At 49.8% G+C, this 19,102-nt stretch overlaps 6 protein-coding genes across 8 annotated transcripts; 5 read left to right on the forward strand and 1 right to left on the reverse strand.

Moving 5' to 3' along the window:
* Window positions 1–141: 141 nt before the first annotated feature.
* On the forward strand, window positions 142–3,270 carry PV10_01350 (uncharacterized protein). The gene is made up of 2 exons (XM_016365551.1): window positions 142–2,067; window positions 2,120–3,270. Exons 1-2 carry the CDS (start codon window positions 272–274, stop codon window positions 2,217–2,219), a joined length of 1,896 nt encoding a protein of 631 aa, XP_016229200.1. The 5' UTR covers window positions 142–271; the 3' UTR covers window positions 2,220–3,270.
* A 435-nt stretch (window positions 3,271–3,705) lies between these two features.
* PV10_01351 lies at window positions 3,706–6,321 on the forward strand. 2 transcript variants are annotated; one of them, XM_016365553.1, is made up of 5 exons: window positions 3,706–4,297; window positions 4,566–4,935; window positions 4,998–5,085; window positions 5,136–5,550; window positions 5,608–6,321. In XM_016365553.1, the coding sequence occupies exons 2-5, from the start codon at window positions 4,682–4,684 to the stop codon at window positions 5,622–5,624; spliced, it is 774 nt and encodes a 257-aa protein (XP_016229202.1). In that variant the 5' UTR covers window positions 3,706–4,297; window positions 4,566–4,681; the 3' UTR covers window positions 5,625–6,321. The 2 variants fall into 2 exon arrangements, with proteins under 2 accessions (XP_016229202.1, XP_016229201.1); XM_016365552.1 differs by having other exon boundaries at window positions 3,706–4,935.
* PV10_01352 (uncharacterized protein) lies at window positions 6,296–6,874 on the forward strand. The gene has a single exon (XM_016365554.1). It carries the CDS (start codon window positions 6,484–6,486, stop codon window positions 6,853–6,855), a length of 372 nt encoding a protein of 123 aa, XP_016229203.1. The 5' UTR covers window positions 6,296–6,483; the 3' UTR covers window positions 6,856–6,874.
* Window positions 6,875–7,717: 843 nt separating this feature from the next.
* On the reverse strand, window positions 7,718–9,476 carry PV10_01353 (uncharacterized protein). The gene is made up of 2 exons (XM_016365555.1): window positions 8,179–9,476; window positions 7,718–8,105 (listed from the first exon to the last, which is right to left on the reverse strand). Exons 1-2 carry the CDS (start codon window positions 9,261–9,263, stop codon window positions 7,814–7,816), a joined length of 1,377 nt encoding a protein of 458 aa, XP_016229204.1. The 5' UTR covers window positions 9,264–9,476; the 3' UTR covers window positions 7,718–7,813.
* A 185-nt stretch (window positions 9,477–9,661) lies between these two features.
* On the forward strand, window positions 9,662–11,193 carry PV10_01354 (uncharacterized protein). The gene has a single exon (XM_016365556.1). The coding sequence runs from the start codon at window positions 9,774–9,776 to the stop codon at window positions 11,106–11,108; it is 1,335 nt and encodes a 444-aa protein (XP_016229205.1). The 5' UTR covers window positions 9,662–9,773; the 3' UTR covers window positions 11,109–11,193.
* Window positions 11,194–15,574: 4,381 nt separating this feature from the next.
* Window positions 15,575–18,388, forward strand: PV10_01355. 2 transcript variants are annotated; one of them, XM_016365558.1, is made up of 2 exons: window positions 15,575–17,013; window positions 17,065–18,388. In XM_016365558.1, the coding sequence occupies exons 1-2, from the start codon at window positions 16,574–16,576 to the stop codon at window positions 17,900–17,902; spliced, it is 1,278 nt and encodes a 425-aa protein (XP_016229207.1). In that variant the 5' UTR covers window positions 15,575–16,573; the 3' UTR covers window positions 17,903–18,388. The 2 variants fall into 2 exon arrangements, with proteins under 2 accessions (XP_016229207.1, XP_016229206.1); XM_016365557.1 differs by having other exon boundaries at window positions 15,575–18,388.
* The last annotated feature ends 714 nt before the right edge of the window (window positions 18,389–19,102 follow it).

Genomic DNA, 19,102 nt, shown 5'->3' on the forward strand with positions numbered 1-19,102 from the left:
GAATGCAATTTGGTCTTAGCCGAGTCACGAGACTCGCTTGATTTGCTTTCCCCATGCTCCAATTGGTGGTTCGACCTCCTCATCCTCGCCCCGGGCCCGGGGTTAACCGACTTCACTGACGTTTACTGCGCTGAGAATATACACGGATAGCCTGTCCGCCGTGATTTCCCCGTAGCACCCCATTCTTGAAGGTCTGCTTCCAACAAAAAAAGCGCCCTAGATATCTCGCAGGCTAGGTGTCAATCTCTCCTTGAATCCTATACACCTCATCATGGCCTCCAAACACGTCGCTCGTCCCTTGCTGAGGTTTGCCGTACCTGCATCCCAGACGCGGCATTTCTCCAGACCTGCAGCTTCCCTTGTCAACGCCATCCCCGCACACAGACGAACGGCCACACGGTCGACCAGACCAGTTTTTGTAGCTGGTCAAAGACGTTCATTGTCCTCCAGCTTACAACGAAGATATGCCGACGTCGAAGAAGAGTTTGATCCCATATCAGTTGAGCGAGAATCAGATGAAGTCGACGTCTGCATCGTAGGCGCAGGTCCAGCTGGGCTGAGTGCCGCCATCAGGTTAAAACAGCTTGCAAACGAGGCTGGCAATGAGGAGTTTCGTGTGGTGGTCTTGGAGAAAGCAGGAGAAGTTGGAGCACACATCGTCTCTGGAAATGTCCTCGAACCACGAGCCATCAACGAGTTAATACCCGACTGGTTGTCAGAAGACAATGAAAATCGCTTCACTCAAGCCACACCTGCCGGGTCAGACAAGATGCGATTCTTGACAAAATCGGCTGCCATCCCGTTACCGACTCCTCCTCAAATGCATAACCACGGGAACTACATCATCAGTCTCAGTCAATTCACAAAATGGCTAGGGGAAAGAGCAGAAGAGATTGGCGTTGAGATCTACCCAGGATTCGCTGCAGCCGAGGTGTTGTACAACCACGAAGGCGCGGTCAAGGGCATCGCCACCAACGATCAAGGTATCGGTCGTGATGGCAAAGCCAAGGCCAACTTTGAACGTGGTATGGAGTTCCATGCTAGAGTGACACTGCTTGCAGAGGGATGCCATGGCAGTTTGACCAAAAGAGTCATTAAGAAGTATGACCTCAGACGAGACTCGCAACCTCAAACGTACGGGCTCGGCATCAAAGAAGTGTGGGAAATTCAACCTGAGAAATTTAAAAAAGGCGAGATCTCACATACCATGGGCTACCCCCTGGACAAATCGACGTATGGAGGTGGCTGGATGTATCACTTCGGCGAAAATCTAGTGAGCATCGGACTTGTGGTTGGTCTCGACTACCCCAACCCATGGGTATCACCTTATGGAGAGTTCAACCGAATGAAGTTGCACCCATTTTACAAGAATGTCCTCGAAGGCGGCAAATGCATTGGCTATGGCGCACGCGCTCTCAATGAAGGAGGGTTCCAATCAATACCCAAATGTGCTTTCCCCGGTGGAGCTCTTATCGGAGACACGGCAGGGTTTCTCAATGTCCCCAAGATCAAGGGCACTCATACCGCGATGAAATCTGCCATGTTAGCAGCAGAAGCTGCTTATGATGCCCTCACCAGCAACCCCGACAGTAACACTATTTTCCTGTACAATTACGAAGAATCTCTGCGCAACAGCTGGATCTGGCCTGAACTGAAAGAAGTCCGCAATATTCGGCCATCGTTCCACAATCCATTAGGCCTGTATGGTGGAATCCTGTGGTCGGGCCTTGAAGCGATCCTTTTCAAAGGCAAACTGCCCTACACGCTCAGCCACAAAAGTACCGATTCTGCAGCGACCAAACCGGCAGACAAGTTTAAGAAGATTGAATACCCGAAGCCAGATGGTGAGATCACATTCGACATCTTGACTTCAGTATCACGGACTGGCACGAATCACGAGGAAGACCAGCCTGTGCACTTGCAAGTCAAAGATTGGGACGCCCATGCGGCAAAGGAATGGCCAGTATACAAAGGTGTTGAGAACAGGTTTTGTCCCGCTGGTGTTTATGAGTATGTCGAGGACGAGACCAAGGAACTCGGGGTGAGATTCCAGATCAACTCCCAAAAGTAAGTGCTCTAAATTTCCCAGTCGCATCAGCCGCTGACATTGTTTGTCCAGTTGTATCCACTGTAAAACATGTGACATCAAAGTTCCAGGTCAAGATATCAATTGGCAAACCCCACAAGGCGGAGAAGGCCCAAGTTATAGCATTACCTGATACCAGACATGAGAATGCAAGCAACGACACTGCTTTTGCTCATTTTGAGTCTGTTCCTGGTATTGAGGCCTGGAACCTCCACGACTCTGCCAGTATAGCTCGGCAGTAGTGATCTAGTATATGTTGAGATCTGGGGGTCAGTATCGAACCAATGTCGTCAGCGTAACGCTTGGATTGCGCAGAAGTGGCTATACATAGACCTAATAACCAGGTCAAAAGCAACTTACTTGCTAGAATTGTGTTCGTCATCTATCCATCCATCGAGCAATCTCTACTGCGATGACAAAATCAAATTACTAGCAGAGCCTGATGTTTCACGGTACTTTGATGAAGCTGCCTCATGGCTTGCAATTGCAGACGTTGCTACACAATCAACTACACCAGCCCTAAAACAGACTCTGCAAGGCTGTCTAATTCAAGTCAAGGAAAGTAGAACGACAGGTCGTCTGAGTGGCGTGATTGGGCAGCACCGCCTCCTTTTGACTTTTCGGATCCACAACTCACCGGTTTGAAGCCAGCGTGGCCTGACGATGATTGGCTCAGCGCATGCGAGACAGGAGAGTGGGGAAGCAATCGGCCAATGCCAAGCCCTCAATTGCGTGTCTCGGCAGCATGTGCAAGTTGATCCTGGCTGACCTGCCACTCCTACCATCCTGCATTTTGTTGTGAGTCATATTTTCTTCTGACTTGTGCAGAGCCAGCTCGTGTTGTGTGTCGCAATTGACCACACAAACACAAACATTGACTTGCTGCATTGCATTTGATTCATGACCTTGATATTGTCACAAACAAGGGTGTTACTGAGTTCTTCTTAATGAGTCCGATAGATTGGGGTCATACCAATCAGACATTCATTGTGGTGGCAACTCATGACCTCAGTCTTGTCAATTTCGGCGCCATGACGATGATGGTACTTAGTCAATAAAAATGACGACGGATAATATTATTGAAAAAAATTCGCAATGGAAAAACACGTGAGCGTTATTGGCTATTGTAACATCGACGGTGGTATCGCGGCTCGGCAAGAGCTCCAAGATTTGGCTTTGCTTGGGCGAATTCTCGGATTTGGCCGAGACGAGGTCCATGTCTCTGATCACATTCAAGGTTCCGGTTGAGAAAGAACAAGGCGAATTTGTGGTTTGATATGAAGCAGAATGATATGTTATTGCGAAATGGAAACCCATAGGTGTGTTATTCTTGACCAGGCAACCGCTGCATGACAGGATGCATGCGGTAATGGCCAACCGCCCAGTCAGCGAGAGGTGCAGAAAGCAAAGAAAAGGGGCAAAGATAAGGTGCAGATGCATGCAGATGGCTTGTGAGCAAACTCCAGGGTGCTCAGGCGCCATGGTGCCGACAAGTGGACCGAATAAGACTAGCGGGGTCACTAGTGTATGACTATTGTAGGCTAGTGTGGCGGGGTTCTGGTGGTCGGATTATGGTATAAAAGGTGCCTTCCCTCCCCTCGCGACTGCTCCCGGATTATTTGACATTTCCTGGCTTGGCATTTGGCCGCGATATCCTCGCCTCTCCGAAACCACTTTTCTTTCCCCACCGTCAGGCTGAACTACAAGCGCAACAGTGTTTGTCGCAAGTCGTCTACGTCTACGATACCTTCATCCTCTCTATCCGTATCTCTCATCGTCGTCGATCCCGATCTCATTCGATCGCAGTATCGCGACCTGATCCGTTCTTTGAGCGCAAAAGACCGCAGCTCACCGGCTTTGTCTCCTGAGCGCCTTCCATTCTCTTACCTTGCCCAAGGCTAAAAAGACAATCAAGAAGAAGAACAGGAAATCTCAATCCATTTAGACAGTCTGCTCTTTCCGCAATTAGTAATTCGCAAAAAAAAAAAGTCAAATCTCACTTCTTGTCCTTGTTTCGTCGCATCCCACTGTCGATCTGTCATTGAGTCTCCGAAGGACTCATCGATCGAGCAAGAATATCAACAACAGGCTCACGGCGGAACGCGTTCGTCGTCGTCCCAGGTTCACGGCTCCCGTCGACGGTAGTCTCGCTGAACAGTAGGGCAGTTTGCTTGTAGGGGAGACATTGAGTTGTTCATCTCCCACATTTCGGTACGATTCCTCGCACACGATCCTCCTCTACCTCCTTGCATCTTCCCAAGTCCACCAAATCCGAACCGCTCTGGGTCGATTGTCTACTGGCGAGAGGCTTCTTGGTGTGGTAAGCAGAAAGTTCTCACATGTGGGATTCACTGCCTCGACACCCAGTCACTTTTTACCTCACCCGTGTCAAGTCACTCAGTCTAACCGGTTACATTCAAACACCTCACCCTTCCACCTTGCAAACATAAGAGTCATCAGCCTAACTTTTTTTTCATAGACTGCCTTATTCGTCTTTTCTCTTGGATCACGATCTGAATTGATCTTCCAAGTTAGACACATCTGACTGCGACCGCTTCATTGCGACGCAGTTTAAGCCAGACTCAACTTGCAATCATGGACTCTCTCACCACTCATCCGTCGACCGCTCAACAGGCAAAAGCCTTCACCTCTCCTGCGTCTCTCTCGTTTCCCGGCGGCGCCGGAGACTTGACCCCGCCTTCCTCTGAGAAAGATGGACAAAACCTCAACGGTGGCTCATACGCAGATGGGAAGATGAACGTTCAGCAACAGGGGAGCGCCACGCAGGCACCTCAAACTCCCACCGCTACACCTGGAGCTGGCGTGAGTGGTATTGTACCTACCTTGCAGTGAGTACCCCATCCTTTGTTGCCCCGGTGGCCAGCAGAGGTTAACATTATTTCTTTCAAAGAAACATTGTTGCTACGGTGAATCTTGACTGCCGTCTTGATCTCAAGACGATTGCTTTGCACGCTCGCAATGCCGAGTACAATCCCAAGGTATGCTCATCGTATCCATATTAGTGGATTTTAAGCTAACACATTGCCAGCGATTTGCTGCCGTGATCATGCGTATCCGTGAACCCAAGACCACCGCTCTCATCTTCGCTTCTGGCAAGATGGTGGTTACCGGTGCAAAGTCGGAAGATGACTCTAAACTTGCCAGCCGCAAGTACGCTCGGATTATCCAGAAACTTGGCTTCAACGCAAAGTTCACCGACTTCAAGATTCAAAACATTGTTGGTTCTTGCGACATCAAGTTCCCCATTAGACTCGAAGGTCTTGCTTCCAAGCATCATCCTTTCAGTTCGTATGAACCAGAGTTGTTCCCTGGTCTGATCTACCGTATGATCAAGCCCAAGATCGTCTTGTTGATCTTTGTGAGTGGCAAGATCGTTCTCACCGGTGCAAAAGTCCGCGAGGAGATCTACCAAGCCTTTGAGCAGATCTACCCGACACTTTCAGGTATGCCGATTCACACCTCGTCACCTTCGCTTCACAAAGTACTAACATGTGTGTCAGACTTCCGCAAGGTCTAGTAGACACGTCTACAAGTGTTGGCGGTCTATCCGTGTACAACATTCACGCTACTGCACCATCTTTGACAAAGGTCACATTGTCAAGGTTGGGACGATTGCTTGAGCATCGTCGAAACCCCCTCTTCTTTTTTGCCCTGTTACGAATAGTCCACGAGCATTGCTTGGCGTTTTGAGCGATTTTTTCGCAGTGGAGGGCCACGACAGTTCGTGGGCCTCTGCTGTTTACACCAATTAGACAAAGGGTCGTCGTCGACGGAGGGACAATCAGCGGTATTCGGCGCTGGTCGACATCGATGCTGCTGGCAGATTGTCCTATTCTCAATTGAGAGTTCCACTTGGGTCATGGTTGCTTAAGCTCAAGCACCATCGGCATTTTTTCCGGCAAATAAAGCACTGGGCTTCGAATAGTATGAGCACGCTCAGAACCTCGAGCGCCCGGTCCTGGTCGCGGAACAGAGAATGGAGATGAAGTTGTCATCGTCCATGGAGTGGAGAACGCAATAAAAATGTTGTTTGCGGGGAGAGAAGCGGTCTAGCGGGTTCAGCATCGGGCGGCAGGTTGCGTTACCTGTCTTGTGCTGTGTGAGGCGGAAAGGGTAATCTGGACTCATTGAGGCCAGCCAACTTTTCGTCATCCGGACCATTTTCAGACAGCATAAGTTTAGCGGTGATAATATGACCAGTTCTATCCGCCATATCATTCTTGTCTTTTGCCTTTGTGAATGTGTCTTGTTGAGTAATAGCTGACAATAGGTCTGAGGCTGTAGCACATGGTGAAAGGAGGGCGGCCTTGCGGACGCAGTCGAGGGGTTTGGAGGATTGGAGGGATTTGGCTTGTTGGGCGTCCACAGCGCAGCCTATGTCTGACTTTGAAGCGTTGGTGATTGTCTGGAGAAAAGAGGAAACACACAAGTCTGGACAGGGAGGATGGAGGGTAGGCACTGATGATATAGCCAACAGGTTCGTGACTACTTTGAATAGTAAACGGAGGAGGGCCTGCGGACAGACATTGAGGACCTTAGAGGAAGTAAGTAGTTTGTTCTTGTCAACCCCTCTCCTACCTATTAACGGTCTGCAAATCGACTCTCATGCATTTCGGAGTGGGCACCAGACAGAATCGAGGACAAGACTTGTGTGGTTGAAATGGTCAATGAATATACATACTTTCCGCGTATGTGAGCCTACGGAGTATGTGAGGAGGGGTTGGCTGCATGAGGTTCGGAAACTATAAGAAATATATATTAGTTAGGAGATGATTGACCTTCCACTACCGCCCACGAAAAGGAAAGAAATAAGGAACTTGCAATGATTGGAAGATACGGACACAAATTAATTGGTGGTCTTGAACAACTCCGTTGTCTTCTCCTATTCTTCTCTTTCTTTCGAATCATCTCCCAACGAGACAAGTCAGACTTGAGGTAAGGGAAAGTAAGGTAAACGCGTCGTGGCCTGGTGTCTTAACGTGTCACCCCAACGCAAGCTTGATTCATGTCTGCTCACGGTTCTTGTTTGTGATCTTGTTTGTCATTTTGAGCAGTAAGTGTATGAATCAAAGATGACAAAGGAGAAATAGAAGGAGGAAAGGAAAACTGCCCATACAAACGTAGATAATCTCCCTTATGTAGGTTGTAAGCAAGTGCGTCAGGACCAGGCTGATATGTGATGGAATAGGATGGATGGAACCTTACCATTATATGAATGTGACAGTCGCACAGATTGACATGACAGTTGTCAGGTAGGGTAGTAGTGCCTGCGCGTCTGCTCTGCATGTGATGTGCGCGTGTTAGGTGTGAGATGTGAGCGTCATGTCGTGTTGTGTTCCTCGTTCACCGTTCACCGTGCACTGCGCTCGTACTCATCCAAGTTCACCAAGACTATGGAGACACACCGTGTCTCAAATCTCAAGTCCTGTCGTGTCACATTGAATGATCTGTCTCCACCAGATTCTTGACCTTGTGAGAGACGTTTCGCAATCTTGACTGCATGTCAGTGGTTGGATGGTACATGGGGATGTCAGCCTTGGGAGTCTTGTCAACTTGGACTGCATGTCACAGGTCATAGGTCATCGTGTCTGAACAAGGAAGATGCCAGAATCAGTAATGAAATCTAATCAATCATGAATCATGTTGTCTAAGTACTATGTATGGACGAGTCATAATCTCTCTGGTGTGTCTTTCTGCCGTGATTGTCTACCTGGTCCTTTTGAGTTCTTCCTCTAGGATCATCCCTCTCCGTCCTGACCGACTCCCATCGTCGCAGCCAGAAAATTCATGTAGTTCTCCTCCAATTTCCTTTCTCAACTCGTCATCACTCCTCCAACGCCATATCTGCTTCAGTTCGGGGTCCAGTGTTCCTTCGATCGCGGCTACAATCTTGTCGCCTATGACTGGGAAGAACTTGAATCCGTGACCTGAACCGCCTGTCGCGATGAAGAGATTTTTATATGTTGGATGGTATGTAATGAGAAAGTTTCCAGATGGCCTATACATGTTTGTCAGTGCCTGCAGAGTCTTTGGAAGGATCGTGATTTGATCCTTGAATTGATGAGACCTACGTGTCACAATACCAACAGATTCGGCTCTTTTTCAGAGGTCGATCTTTCATATGGGGGACAAGTGCTGCTAGTTCTGCATGCAGCATTTCTTCTGCTTCAAGAGGGATCGGAATGGCCGTTTGTGGCAAACTGATTTCGACTTCTCCATCTTGGTCTGACAACGGATCGATCTTCTTCATCGGGATTTTCACCATGCTTCTATACCCATATCCATGCCTGGCGATTTTCAACTCCTGCGCTCGTGGAGGAATTATGAAAGTACCGCGACTCATGTTCATGATTGTCGGCCGATGCTCCATGGCTTTTTGTTCTTCCGAGGTGAGGTCATAGTAGGCAAGTGCCTGACCGGTGGCGAGACATCTTCCTTGCAGGTTGATCAAGGCAGGACTCCATGCGCCAGCAGCTATTACTGTCAAATCAGCCGTGATCTGCTCCCCACTTCTGGTTTCTGCACCGATGACATTGTCGTTGGAGAAAAGTAAATGGTCAATGTGGACGTCAGGGCGAATGGTGACTCGGTCACTTGCAGGGTGTTGCTTGATTTTCTTCAGCGCATATGATACGACAAATTCGGCATTGGCCCATCCCGAGTTGAAGTTGGCATAACCACTATCACCGCTCACGCCATCATAGCCTGTCGCAGCCCGGATGTCATCCTGTCCATTCAACACTTTGATCTTGTTCAGATCTGAGCCAAATTCTGCGTTTTCCTTTGCCAAAGATCTAACGTTAGCCAGAGATTCTCCCAAATAACCCCCTGCGCCTTTGTCTTCGGTCAAGACAAATCCTGGCTCGTGGTATCTCTCTTCACCACCCCATCCGTCCGGACTCTTGTCGTGCCACAATATCTGAGCCTGGAGGGCGAGTTTGGAGTATGGACGGGAAGCATAGTCGGCACGGACGATGCGACTGGCATCGACGGATGAGCCAAAGGGATTGGGAAGAGAGGGAGAGGACTCGACAATTGTGATGAGTGAGGATTTATAGGTGGGATTGGAAAGGAGGGAGAGTGCGGTGGACAGGCCAAACTCCCCCGCTCCAATGATGAGGATCTGTTTAGGTACGGGAGAAGTAGTAGAAGACATGATGGGGAACAGCTATTGCGCAGAGTGTACTTCCTGTTTACCTTTGCCAAAGACTGCAGTCCCAGTCCTTAGGTATATAGGTGTGGTGTGGCATGATGCATCGCATTGTGCGCAGGTAGTATACAAATGCAACCCCAAGGCGACACGAGTGCTGGCTTGACGTCGTTCTCCGTCTCCACCGGCTCCGCGTCTTGTCGCCTGGCAGGATCTTTATGATTCGCAACTCCAAGAAAGGTTGCCGACGAAAGGATCTTGGAGATGGAAGGACGAGACGAGGAGATGACCGGGCCGTGATCAAAGTCACGTGTCGATAGCCTCCTGCTTACGGCAAAACTTCGGTGCAGCATCAATAAAGCAGAAAATCATCAGGAAGATATTCAAGAGCACGACGAGATGCGATCGCAGTCAGCGCCGATGCAGCACCATACTCTTCTGTAGGACAAGGTCTATTCCTGAAGATCTGTCCGTATTTGACCATGTCCGTATTTTGACCCGAGTCTTTCTCCCATCATGAACAACCTCTCGTGCACGAGAATACCGCACCTTGCCTATTCACTCACTTCCAGGCGTGCTGGTACATCTACTCGCAAGCTCAAGGCCGAGCTCTCTGCATTTGACTTCCATTTCCAGAGTTCGAGTACGAGGGCATTCAGAGCTAGCCACCACGTCAATATCTCTTACCACAATGCCCGGCATGCGTCGACAAAGGCCAGACGTCCTCCACCTCCTCCAAAACTCACCTCGATTCAAAGCAGCCGGGATTCCGTTCCGCGCACAGCCCAAACCTCTCGTCAGTATCCAGACGAACTTTCAGAAGAGTCAGCGATAACCTCCGACCTCGACGAACGGACACGCAGACACCGTCAGAAACATTTCAAGGTATACCTATGGGGCGGGAGTCTGTTCAGTATTGCCTTTGCACTCTACCTTGGCCTCGTATATGCATCCTACAAACGAGCAGTCAAGCTCGATGAAACGCTTGATCTCGAGCAAAACGCCGATGTCTCGTCTCGTTGGAACGATCTAGGTCGAGACTTTGACGATGAGGTGGAACTGTCGGAGAAGATGATGCGACTACACAAGAAAAGAGCAAAGCTTTGTGAGCAGGCCCATGGCAATGTCCTCGAGGTCAGTTGCGGGACTGGGAGAAACTTGAAATGGTACGACTACAAACCGCGACGCATGCCCGCCAAGGACAGGATCACCAGTCTGGTATTTAATGATCAGTCAGAGATCATGGTGTACCAGGCGCAAAAGAAGTACGATGCAATGATGCAAGAATCAGGTGGTCCTAAGTTTAAGGGCAAAGTGGACTTTGTGGTCGGTGATGCTGGCGACCCCAAGACGATCCAACGGCCCCAAGGAGGCTTTGACACTATTGTCCAGACCATGGGCATTTGCAGCATGGCCAACCCGGTAGGGTTCCTGCAGAGGATGGGTGAACTTGCCCGACAGCCTGGTGAGGCATCGGCAAGGTTCAAGCCCAAGCCAGAGGACGATGCACCTTCTTTGTCAGAGGACAAGGAATCTACCGACTCGTCAGACTATGGCGAGGTCGATTTCCAGGGAGATCAACGATTCGACCCCGGTGTCGACAATGGCGGACGGATCCTTCTCCTTGAACACGGGCGTTCCAGGTACAACTGGATCAACCGGCTGATGGACAGCATGGCCAAGGGACATGCAGACAGGTATGGATGCTGGTTCAACAAAGATATTGAACAGGTCGTGCGCGACAGTGGCCTGGTCGTGGAGAAGATGCGTCGTTACCAGTTTGGTACCATGTACGAGATCGTCTTGAGGCCAAAAAGGCCAAAGGCTCCTGACGAGAATGTCGCTTCGTGAACGGCTTTGCGCCGATTACGGCTAAACCAAATCTACCATGTAACCATAGATAACTTTATATAGAATATAAGATCAACCACCAGATCTCATCACTTGTCGTTGCTCGTGTAGGAACTGGAGTTCATGAGGCAAGGCTGCATGATCTCGGGGGCAGATGGGGCCAAAGCAGCAAGAGGGTCTCTAGGGATAACAACTCGGAACGTATCGATCCCTAGGGGAGATACGAATGCCGTTCGAACCAAAGTTCGGAGAATTTGATAGATTTGCGACTTCGCATCTACCGTAATGTCGCCGTGATGCAATATTGATATGTGGAGTTAGTTGCCCTCGCCTATGCGCCCTTACATCAGGAAACACAATAGCATGACTTGGTACACACCATCTCTCCATCTCTCGTGTGTGCGAGTAAACCCCCCACCGGTTCAATTATCCACCTGTCTGTGTGTCGGCAAAGTCCAGTCCACTCGTTGCGGTTGAGCGCAACACGGTTCACCTGGCAGTACGAGTCAATACAATGACATTCATTCCATCATTTTGCGGACTAGCTCCAACTTTCCAAGAACCATGACCTTTTGATAGAGTGGGGTCATAGACTTGCCATTGGTATAGAGATAGAGAAGGAGAACCGCTTTTGGAGTCGGAGTTGAAGTAACAGAAAGTGCTAACGAGATTAAAGCTTCGTTACGTCTGTTTCAAGAACACACCAGAGCAAATGCAGTTACCTGATGGGGCTGGAATATCCAGTATAGGACAAACCTGGATGGAAGTAGATGAATGAATTGGACCAGTGGGGTAAGTGTTCTGTTGATCATTCTGCCAGAAAGCATGGCAGCGTAATAGTCTGAGAGATAGCAATTGAGAAGCAGGATCAATTTTCGATCTATTGAGATACAAGGGAGATGGCGATTCGCCGGGGATAAGCTCAGATCAACGAAGGGGAGGAGCAGAGATAGATGAGGAGAGGGGAAGAGGACCCTCTCATGAAGGTATGTGGATAGAGGTGTCGCAACATGTGCAGCAATGCAAGACAAGATACAAGAGATACACTGTAGTAGCGAGCAAATCAACAAGACCATGGGTGACACACTGACACCCACAACCTGACACCTTGACCTCCAGATGGATGATGCATCCGAAGTTCCAGACCAGGTCCCGATCTACCGACTGTACGTCAATGCATGTACGCATCAGCCCCTCGGCCGTCTGTCGGGGGACCACTGGAGACACACGTCAATCGAGCCGTGAGCCCAGCAATGACATCAGATTGGTTGGTTGGTTGGTTGGTTGATACTCGTGGATATCATGTTGTAACAAGCACAATACGACGTGCATTGCGACAGCGACATGATCAAGGTTGACAATAAACATTTCATTACCTACTTCGATTTCCTCGTCTCGATGTGCACGGGAGAGGGCAAAACCTTGACTTTATTATGAAGCTTGTTGTCACGGAAGCGAGCTATACGGGACGATAGGCTGGCGGGCTGGCTGGCCTTTACCTAGGGAAGCGGATGTCAATATGCGTATGCGGCAGGCATATCCGCGGCATCGGCCAGTGACACACCCATTACCCCTCGATCGCATGGGAGGTGACAGGCGGTAGGTGGCGATATCGACAGCAAGATGCATGCATCGCCCGGGCTGTCTTCGCCCGAGACAGGGTGGGATAGAGATCGCGTTGAGACGGGGAGAGGGGGAGAGGGTGGAGGGAGGGTATGAGGATGTAAGTCACGTGATAGATATGCTTTGCATGGGCATCTCCAGTCAGCCTGTCATGGTATTTTAGTAAAGTTAATCACAGCAGCTGCAAGAGAAGGTTTCTCGGCTTTGGATCATGGTGATGAATAAATGGTAGATGGTTGCTGCAGGTCACGTCAGCGATTCGTCAATTATTCGTCGACATGTAACATCGGTTCGAACAGGGGCGACTTGGTACATGTAGAGTTTGGAGACGGGATTGTGAGCCGCAAGGAAGCCAACGAGCCGCAGGAACAGGACCGTACCCAAGAAGCTTGCCTGTGGAGGATGATCGAGATACAGTACAACAAGCACGAACAAGGAAGCGCATACGGAGTGCTCTGGAAAAATTGTCCCTACGCATACACGAGTGCCAATACCAGATATGTCATGTTGCATACGAATTTAAGCGTGGGGCGTCACTAGATTCCCTAGGCGGCTGAGTGAGAACGAGAAGTTGGCACATCATGATCATGGTAAATGTAATGGTGGGCTGACAGGAGATACGGAGTACATTTCCAAGCGAGCATTGAACGACGATAGGAACAATCATAGATCGAGACATGAATGAACACACGTGCCATGTCCTCATGTACCATATCAGCATGGTTAACATGTCAGGAGACTTCTGTGCCAGTATCCTGTTTGTATGTCTCTCTATCGACATTCGAGAGAGAAAATAAATTTTTCGAGAGCGGAGCAAGAATAGCGGGGCACTTAAACGGGGCCGAGGGGCGATTGGGAGGCACAGACAAGGATGGTGCATTGGGGTGGGAGAACCATTGAGCCACCCCCTGCGCTACGCAGTGGTTAGGAACATTTTCAAGCATGCGTACCGAGTACGCATATGAGTATGGTGCATCTTGGAAGTATTCGTGTCTACAGGATATCGTCATTATCGTCATTGTTGAGAGGATCATGATCGACACGTTGTGTGTTCAAAGCGGAAGGAAGTTGCTATACCCACCACCACTGCACTTGCCGTGTCTATAGTAGTAATGATCGATCGCATCACGTGCATAAACTGATACAAACATTCGATCAACTGCAAGTCCCAACTTCGCTGCCCTGCTCGTGCACCAGATCGCGCTGGATCTCATTCTACAAGTAGGAAGACCGGACTGATAAAGAGAACACGACGCACAGAGCATTGCCATAACAAGAAGTCAGTACACAGCCAAGCAGTGGTGACTGTCGATCACCATTTTGAATGGTCCTGTTGATCAAAGAAAGACAAGAAATTGGGGTTGGCATTGGAGCAACATCTGGGTGTGCCGAGTCCCTAGTTGGGAAACGGCGCGATCTGACATTGGAAGGGTTTAGGGTTTCCAACTTGTCACCATCACCCTCTCAGGCGCATAGGCATGCTCCTACCACCAAAGATAGCCCCCGATGCCAGTGTGTCAGGCAGCCCAAGTCATCGCGGGAGAAGCACCAATGCTGCAGGCCGAAGCTAAACAGGTTGTGAAAGACACACCATCACAGTACCACAACATGGCTAGCTGGGGAAACCGATCAATTGGCGTAAAGTCTACCTACGGAGTAGGCATTCCTTGTGTCAAGTGTCAGAACCTGGAAGCGAAACTCTGGTTGTCTAGCAGCTGCATCCGCATTCCGCATTCCGCGCCGTCACAATGGGTGGCTTGACCCCAAAAGCGCGGAGCAAAAGGTACCTACATGATGTTGTATCCAGGTACAGCTAGAGAAAACAAACACAAGATAATTTCCATGTGAAGTCGAGGAGCCACAGCAGCATATGGCATTGTCAGCACCACATAGGACCTGACCACTGGTTCGTTCAATACCCAGGTGCGAATGGACCTACGTACCATGATTATCTTCTCCATCATCCAATCGTCCATAAATCGCAGTCGCATAACACCATAATCTACTCCGTATGGCTCAGGCACCTCTCCTCGGATCTCTTTACCCCCAGGCGACTGGCGATGGACTGTGAGTCGATGACAGTGGAGACAAGTCAACGTTGCATGGGCAAGGATTATTCACCAACGAACCAACTCCATGATGCCTGATTATCACGACTATGACTCGGTTACCGTTCCAAAAGAAGATTCCTAAGGTGGGGCCTGCCCGAAGGTAGTAGGGAGCTAAGAAAATCCACCTATGGGCACAATTGGATTGGCATCCGTGAGACCCGCAATGCCCGCAACCGGCGCATTTTAACTGGCTATGGCACCCCCTCGCCGCCTAAAGGTCAAGTATTGCGCTTGCAAGCGCACTAGTATTGTTAAACTGGTTGAGAATTATTATTGAGCAGTGGCCAGACGACTAAAGGCCTGGAGCATGCGGCATGTTACAGCCCACGGACACCCGTCGACCTACCGTGCCATCGTGCCTATCCAGACAGTGCCAGAGGCCCCCTAGGCTCCTTCGGCTCCTCGCCTACTCGCCTAACAGCCCCTACTAGGCAGTCATTGACTCCCTGACTCACTGATTCAACTGGCAGAGACCCTTTCTGGGGCTCAGACCCTCAACCCTGTACTCCGTAGAGTCCGTGGGTGACTGACCAAGGTTTCTGCACATGACAGTCTTCGCCGCCTGCCCGCCATGCCCGCCCACATCTGTAATTCCATCCTCCCACCTCGAAATTTTTCTCTCATTTTTCTTTGTAGCGCTTTGAAGCGGGGATCCGAATTTGGGCTTTCCTACCTAATTATTTTAGTACGTGTTGACTTACGTCGTCGTTCCTACATTATCCACCTTTGTAGCTTAAACCTTCAAGTCCCTTGGCCACCTAGATTCTTGAGGTTGTTATCCTACAACTTCTCAAGTCAAGTGTTGCCTTGGCTGTGTTTCCGCCTCCTCGAGAGATTTTGTAGCTTGACATACTTTTTGCGGCGTCTTTCATCTTCGCTGTAGATTTAATTCCACGATTCTCTTTTCTCCAGATTCGCCGTGTACATTTCCCTGTGCACCGCGAATTCACCATCACATCAATCTCCAAAGCACAGCTATAGCGCAGCCGCCCGTGCTCCTCTGTCAAACTCTCTACCTCGATTGGACAACTCCTCTTCCGCCTTTCTTTGCCCTGCCTCAACCTGCCATTGCCTGGCCCCGACGTTGGGTTGTCAATCTTCAAACATAACAAACCATCATCGCAACGCCTTTACAAAGACATTCCCAACCACTCTCAGACAATTCATCCACCATCCACCTATCCATTCATCCATTCACCCCGGATCTGCAGCCATTTTCACTCCTGCTTACCGCCGTTTGGCTCAAAAACCATTCAGCAGTAACCGCGACATCTTGAGACGCAAGGAGGCAAACGCTGCCTACTACCCTGGTCCCGTCCTGACCCTCCTATTGCTCCACGCATCGGCACCTTGCATTGCATTGCATAACGACTTTACTCTTTGCCGCATTCCAGCTGCCCTTGACGTCCAATCACGCCTGCGCCGTTCTTCCCAAACCTGTCACACTCACCCATTCCCTTTCGCATCCTCCATATCTTTTTTGGGCCTGCAACTCTCTCCCTGACCGGAGCCTGCCTGCACTCATCATCACCACCACCACCAACGTATACCATCATCCCATCCTCCAAGTACCAAGTACTCCTTCACCAACACCTCACTTCCCTTTCTAGTCATCGTCATCCTCAACCACTCTCATAGTCGACACATCAACACCGAAATATAACTCCCCTCTCCATACTATATCCCTCACATCACCACCGCCCCTCAGTCGACCCATGTGCCTATTGCAAAATGCCTTACAATACTCGACGGAAATCACTCTCTCTGCCTTCACTCGGCATTCATCTACCTAACTCATCTCGCGTCCATCGCCCAACCTTCAAGACTCTCACCAATGCAGACTCGGATGTACTACCTCCCACCAAAAAGTTAAAGCGCTCCCATGATGGCGATGAGCCGCTCTCACCTGTCTCCTCTCCTCGTTCCAAAGTCGGCTCTCCTGCACTGGAAGAAGTTCCCAGCTCGACCCTCGCCATGACGAGAGGCGCCGCAGAACAAACCCCTCCTCCTTCACCAAAAACCATGCCTCAGTTCCGAAAAGTCGACATTGAGGGCATTAACGATGACATTGTTATTGGGGTCATTGAGCAGCTAGAGAAGACAGGCAACCGACCTCACCTCATTCGAGATTTGGCAGCCATACTTGCTCTGTCCAATGACAGCATTGCTCAGTACGACCACCCCGCGAAACATCTCCTTTCTTGTGCTAACCGTCTTAACAGTTCTGCCAACCCAGCTGCACTACTTTCCTCCCGTCTCAGTCTATACCTGAAGCGACCATGGACTGCTTTGTCACCATGCCCCTTGGCCAAGGAACTCATACCGGTCCACCCGAGGAAGGTCTTCTTTTTCCTGACCACTCAGCCCCGACTACCCCTACCCCAGTCCTCCGATGATATCCTCCCTCCTTCTCTCATATCCGCCAAAAATCTGACTCCTAGTATTTCCGACCATAGTCTGGGTGATGACTCGGACCTGGAACAAAGACACAGAGCTCGCCTATCTCCCAGTCCAGAGGTTGAGCTCTACTCTCCCGAGCTCGACCAAGAGGATCCCATGCAGCCCCCAACACCTGGTCAGCACTTTAGCGCCAGAAGCAGTCTGAATCCTGATGGCACACCGGACATCCGCTCTCGGCCCAATCGTGCCCCTAGCCCGCCCTTGGAGGCCGACGAACGAGGCTTTACTGAAACGGCAACTGCAGTTCGCGCCCGTGGCATGAGCCTACGAAGTCCCACCGTCCAAGAATCAGTCGAGATTGATGAGAAACTTCGCTCCGTGGAGCTGGTCGAAGAGACTCCGGAAGTGAGTCAGAAACGCGACAGAGAACTGGGTCTCGAGCTCTTCGGCCATACCAACTCTCACATCCATGTCCCAGAGCAGAAAGTCTTAGGCAGCAGCCCGATGATTCATGCCAAGCCCGACTTGTCATCCCATCTGTCCAAACCTAATCTCAGTCTACAACTGGAAGAACTGGACATAATCGAGTCTTCATGGGCTCTCAAAAGCCCCGAGCAGATGGACATTGATGAGTTGGACGACTTGTTCACGGGCTTCTAAAACCAAACCAAAACCACCGACATCGCCTTTCCGCCAACTTTTTTTGTTGCGCACTTCTTATCGTCCTTATCGTTATCGATACCCAACAGATCACATGATTTTGCGCAGAACCTCTCCACTTTCTCATTTCAACCTCATCTTCACCATCAATCTCCTTTATACCACAGTCGATCCTGCACCGGCTGAACCATCTCCCCATCTCTCCAATCTTCCAACACATGCTCTCATGTCGACAGCGACATGAAATGCAATTGACAGCTTCGGGAATAGACTACTGAGCTCGTTACCTTATAGACGGTACTGGAAACAGGTGTCCACGCAGTGTGTATGTAGCAGTACCGAAATACGGTTTTATGATCATCCAAAGCATGTTCAAAAAGCATTCCATTATATCAGAGATGAATGGACCAATCAATATTAGAATTCTTTACTCCCTTTTTTGACTTTGTTGCGTCAAGTGAGCCACGATTCTTCAGTCCTGCACTTAATAATCAATCGTCTTGCTCTTGGATCCTTGGACTTCGCGTACCTCACTTAGGTACCTTAGGTACTACCTTGATAGGTAGTCTTGTGACGATTGTCTCATTCTTGAGTCGCCTTTGCTCTTGCTCTCTCCTGCCTATCTTGATCATCGTGTTCGTGCATCACCCAACCCACGTTGACTCCTGTATATTTCTCTTCTTTTGACCACATCCAGCAATAGGAGATTATGTTGCCCATCTACCAACACCCTCCCTGTACACGATGATAGATAGCTCCCCTAACAGCAACCGATACATAACGTGATCCATGCCAATAATAAGTCCCAATAAGTCCCACTCACCCTTCAAGCCCAGTATGTAGACTCGCCTGGCCGTTTGATTGACCCAAATGCCGAGCTCCACTGCACCGCACTTGTACTGCACTACCTCTCTACTACTCGACGGAGTACATACTCTGGCACATTGTCACATTCCCTCATCTTCACCGCCTCCGCCTTCGTCTCCAGATCCTGTCATAGCACCCCATGCATGAAAAAAATGCAACCAAAAAATAAAAAGTCCGGTATGTACAATAGAGAGATGCATGGCATTGCGTGTTGATCCTGCTACTTGCTGCAATTCCTTGCCACACAGCCACGCTGCTGTCACCAGTACTCGACCCCAATTATTGCTCACCGCCCACCACACTATTAGGCTGGGGTAGGAATTTGGCTATCTC

The sequence above is a fragment of the Exophiala mesophila genome, assembly GCF_000836275.1.
Source record: "Exophiala mesophila strain CBS 40295 unplaced genomic scaffold supercont1.1, whole genome shotgun sequence".
In the NCBI taxonomy this organism is placed as follows: domain Eukaryota; kingdom Fungi; phylum Ascomycota; class Eurotiomycetes; order Chaetothyriales; family Herpotrichiellaceae; genus Exophiala; species Exophiala mesophila.

Bases quoted from the DNA above. Each gene is read 5' to 3' on its own strand.
- PV10_01350 (XM_016365551.1), top strand. From the start codon at position 272: ATGGCCTCCAAACACGTCGCTCGTCCCTTGCTGAGGTTTGCCGTACCT. The intron at 2,068-2,119 runs GTAAGTGCTCTA...TTGTTTGTCCAG, and splicing joins TTCCAGATCAACTCCCAAAA to TTGTATCCACTGTAAAACAT.
- PV10_01351 (XM_016365552.1), top strand. From the start codon at position 4,682: ATGGACTCTCTCACCACTCATCCGTCGACCGCTCAACAGGCAAAAGCC. The intron at 4,936-4,997 runs GTGAGTACCCCA...TTTCTTTCAAAG, and splicing joins GGTATTGTACCTACCTTGCA to AAACATTGTTGCTACGGTGA. The intron at 5,086-5,135 runs GTATGCTCATCG...ACACATTGCCAG, and splicing joins ATGCCGAGTACAATCCCAAG to CGATTTGCTGCCGTGATCAT.
- PV10_01352 (XM_016365554.1), top strand. From the start codon at position 6,484: ATGTCTGACTTTGAAGCGTTGGTGATTGTCTGGAGAAAAGAGGAAACA.
- PV10_01353 (XM_016365555.1), bottom strand. From the start codon at position 9,263: ATGTCTTCTACTACTTCTCCCGTACCTAAACAGATCCTCATCATTGGA. The intron at 8,106-8,178 runs GTAGGTCTCATC...AAACATGTATAG, and splicing joins ATCTGTTGGTATTGTGACAC to GCCATCTGGAAACTTTCTCA.
- PV10_01354 (XM_016365556.1), top strand. From the start codon at position 9,774: ATGAACAACCTCTCGTGCACGAGAATACCGCACCTTGCCTATTCACTC.
- PV10_01355 (XM_016365557.1), top strand. From the start codon at position 16,574: ATGCCTTACAATACTCGACGGAAATCACTCTCTCTGCCTTCACTCGGC.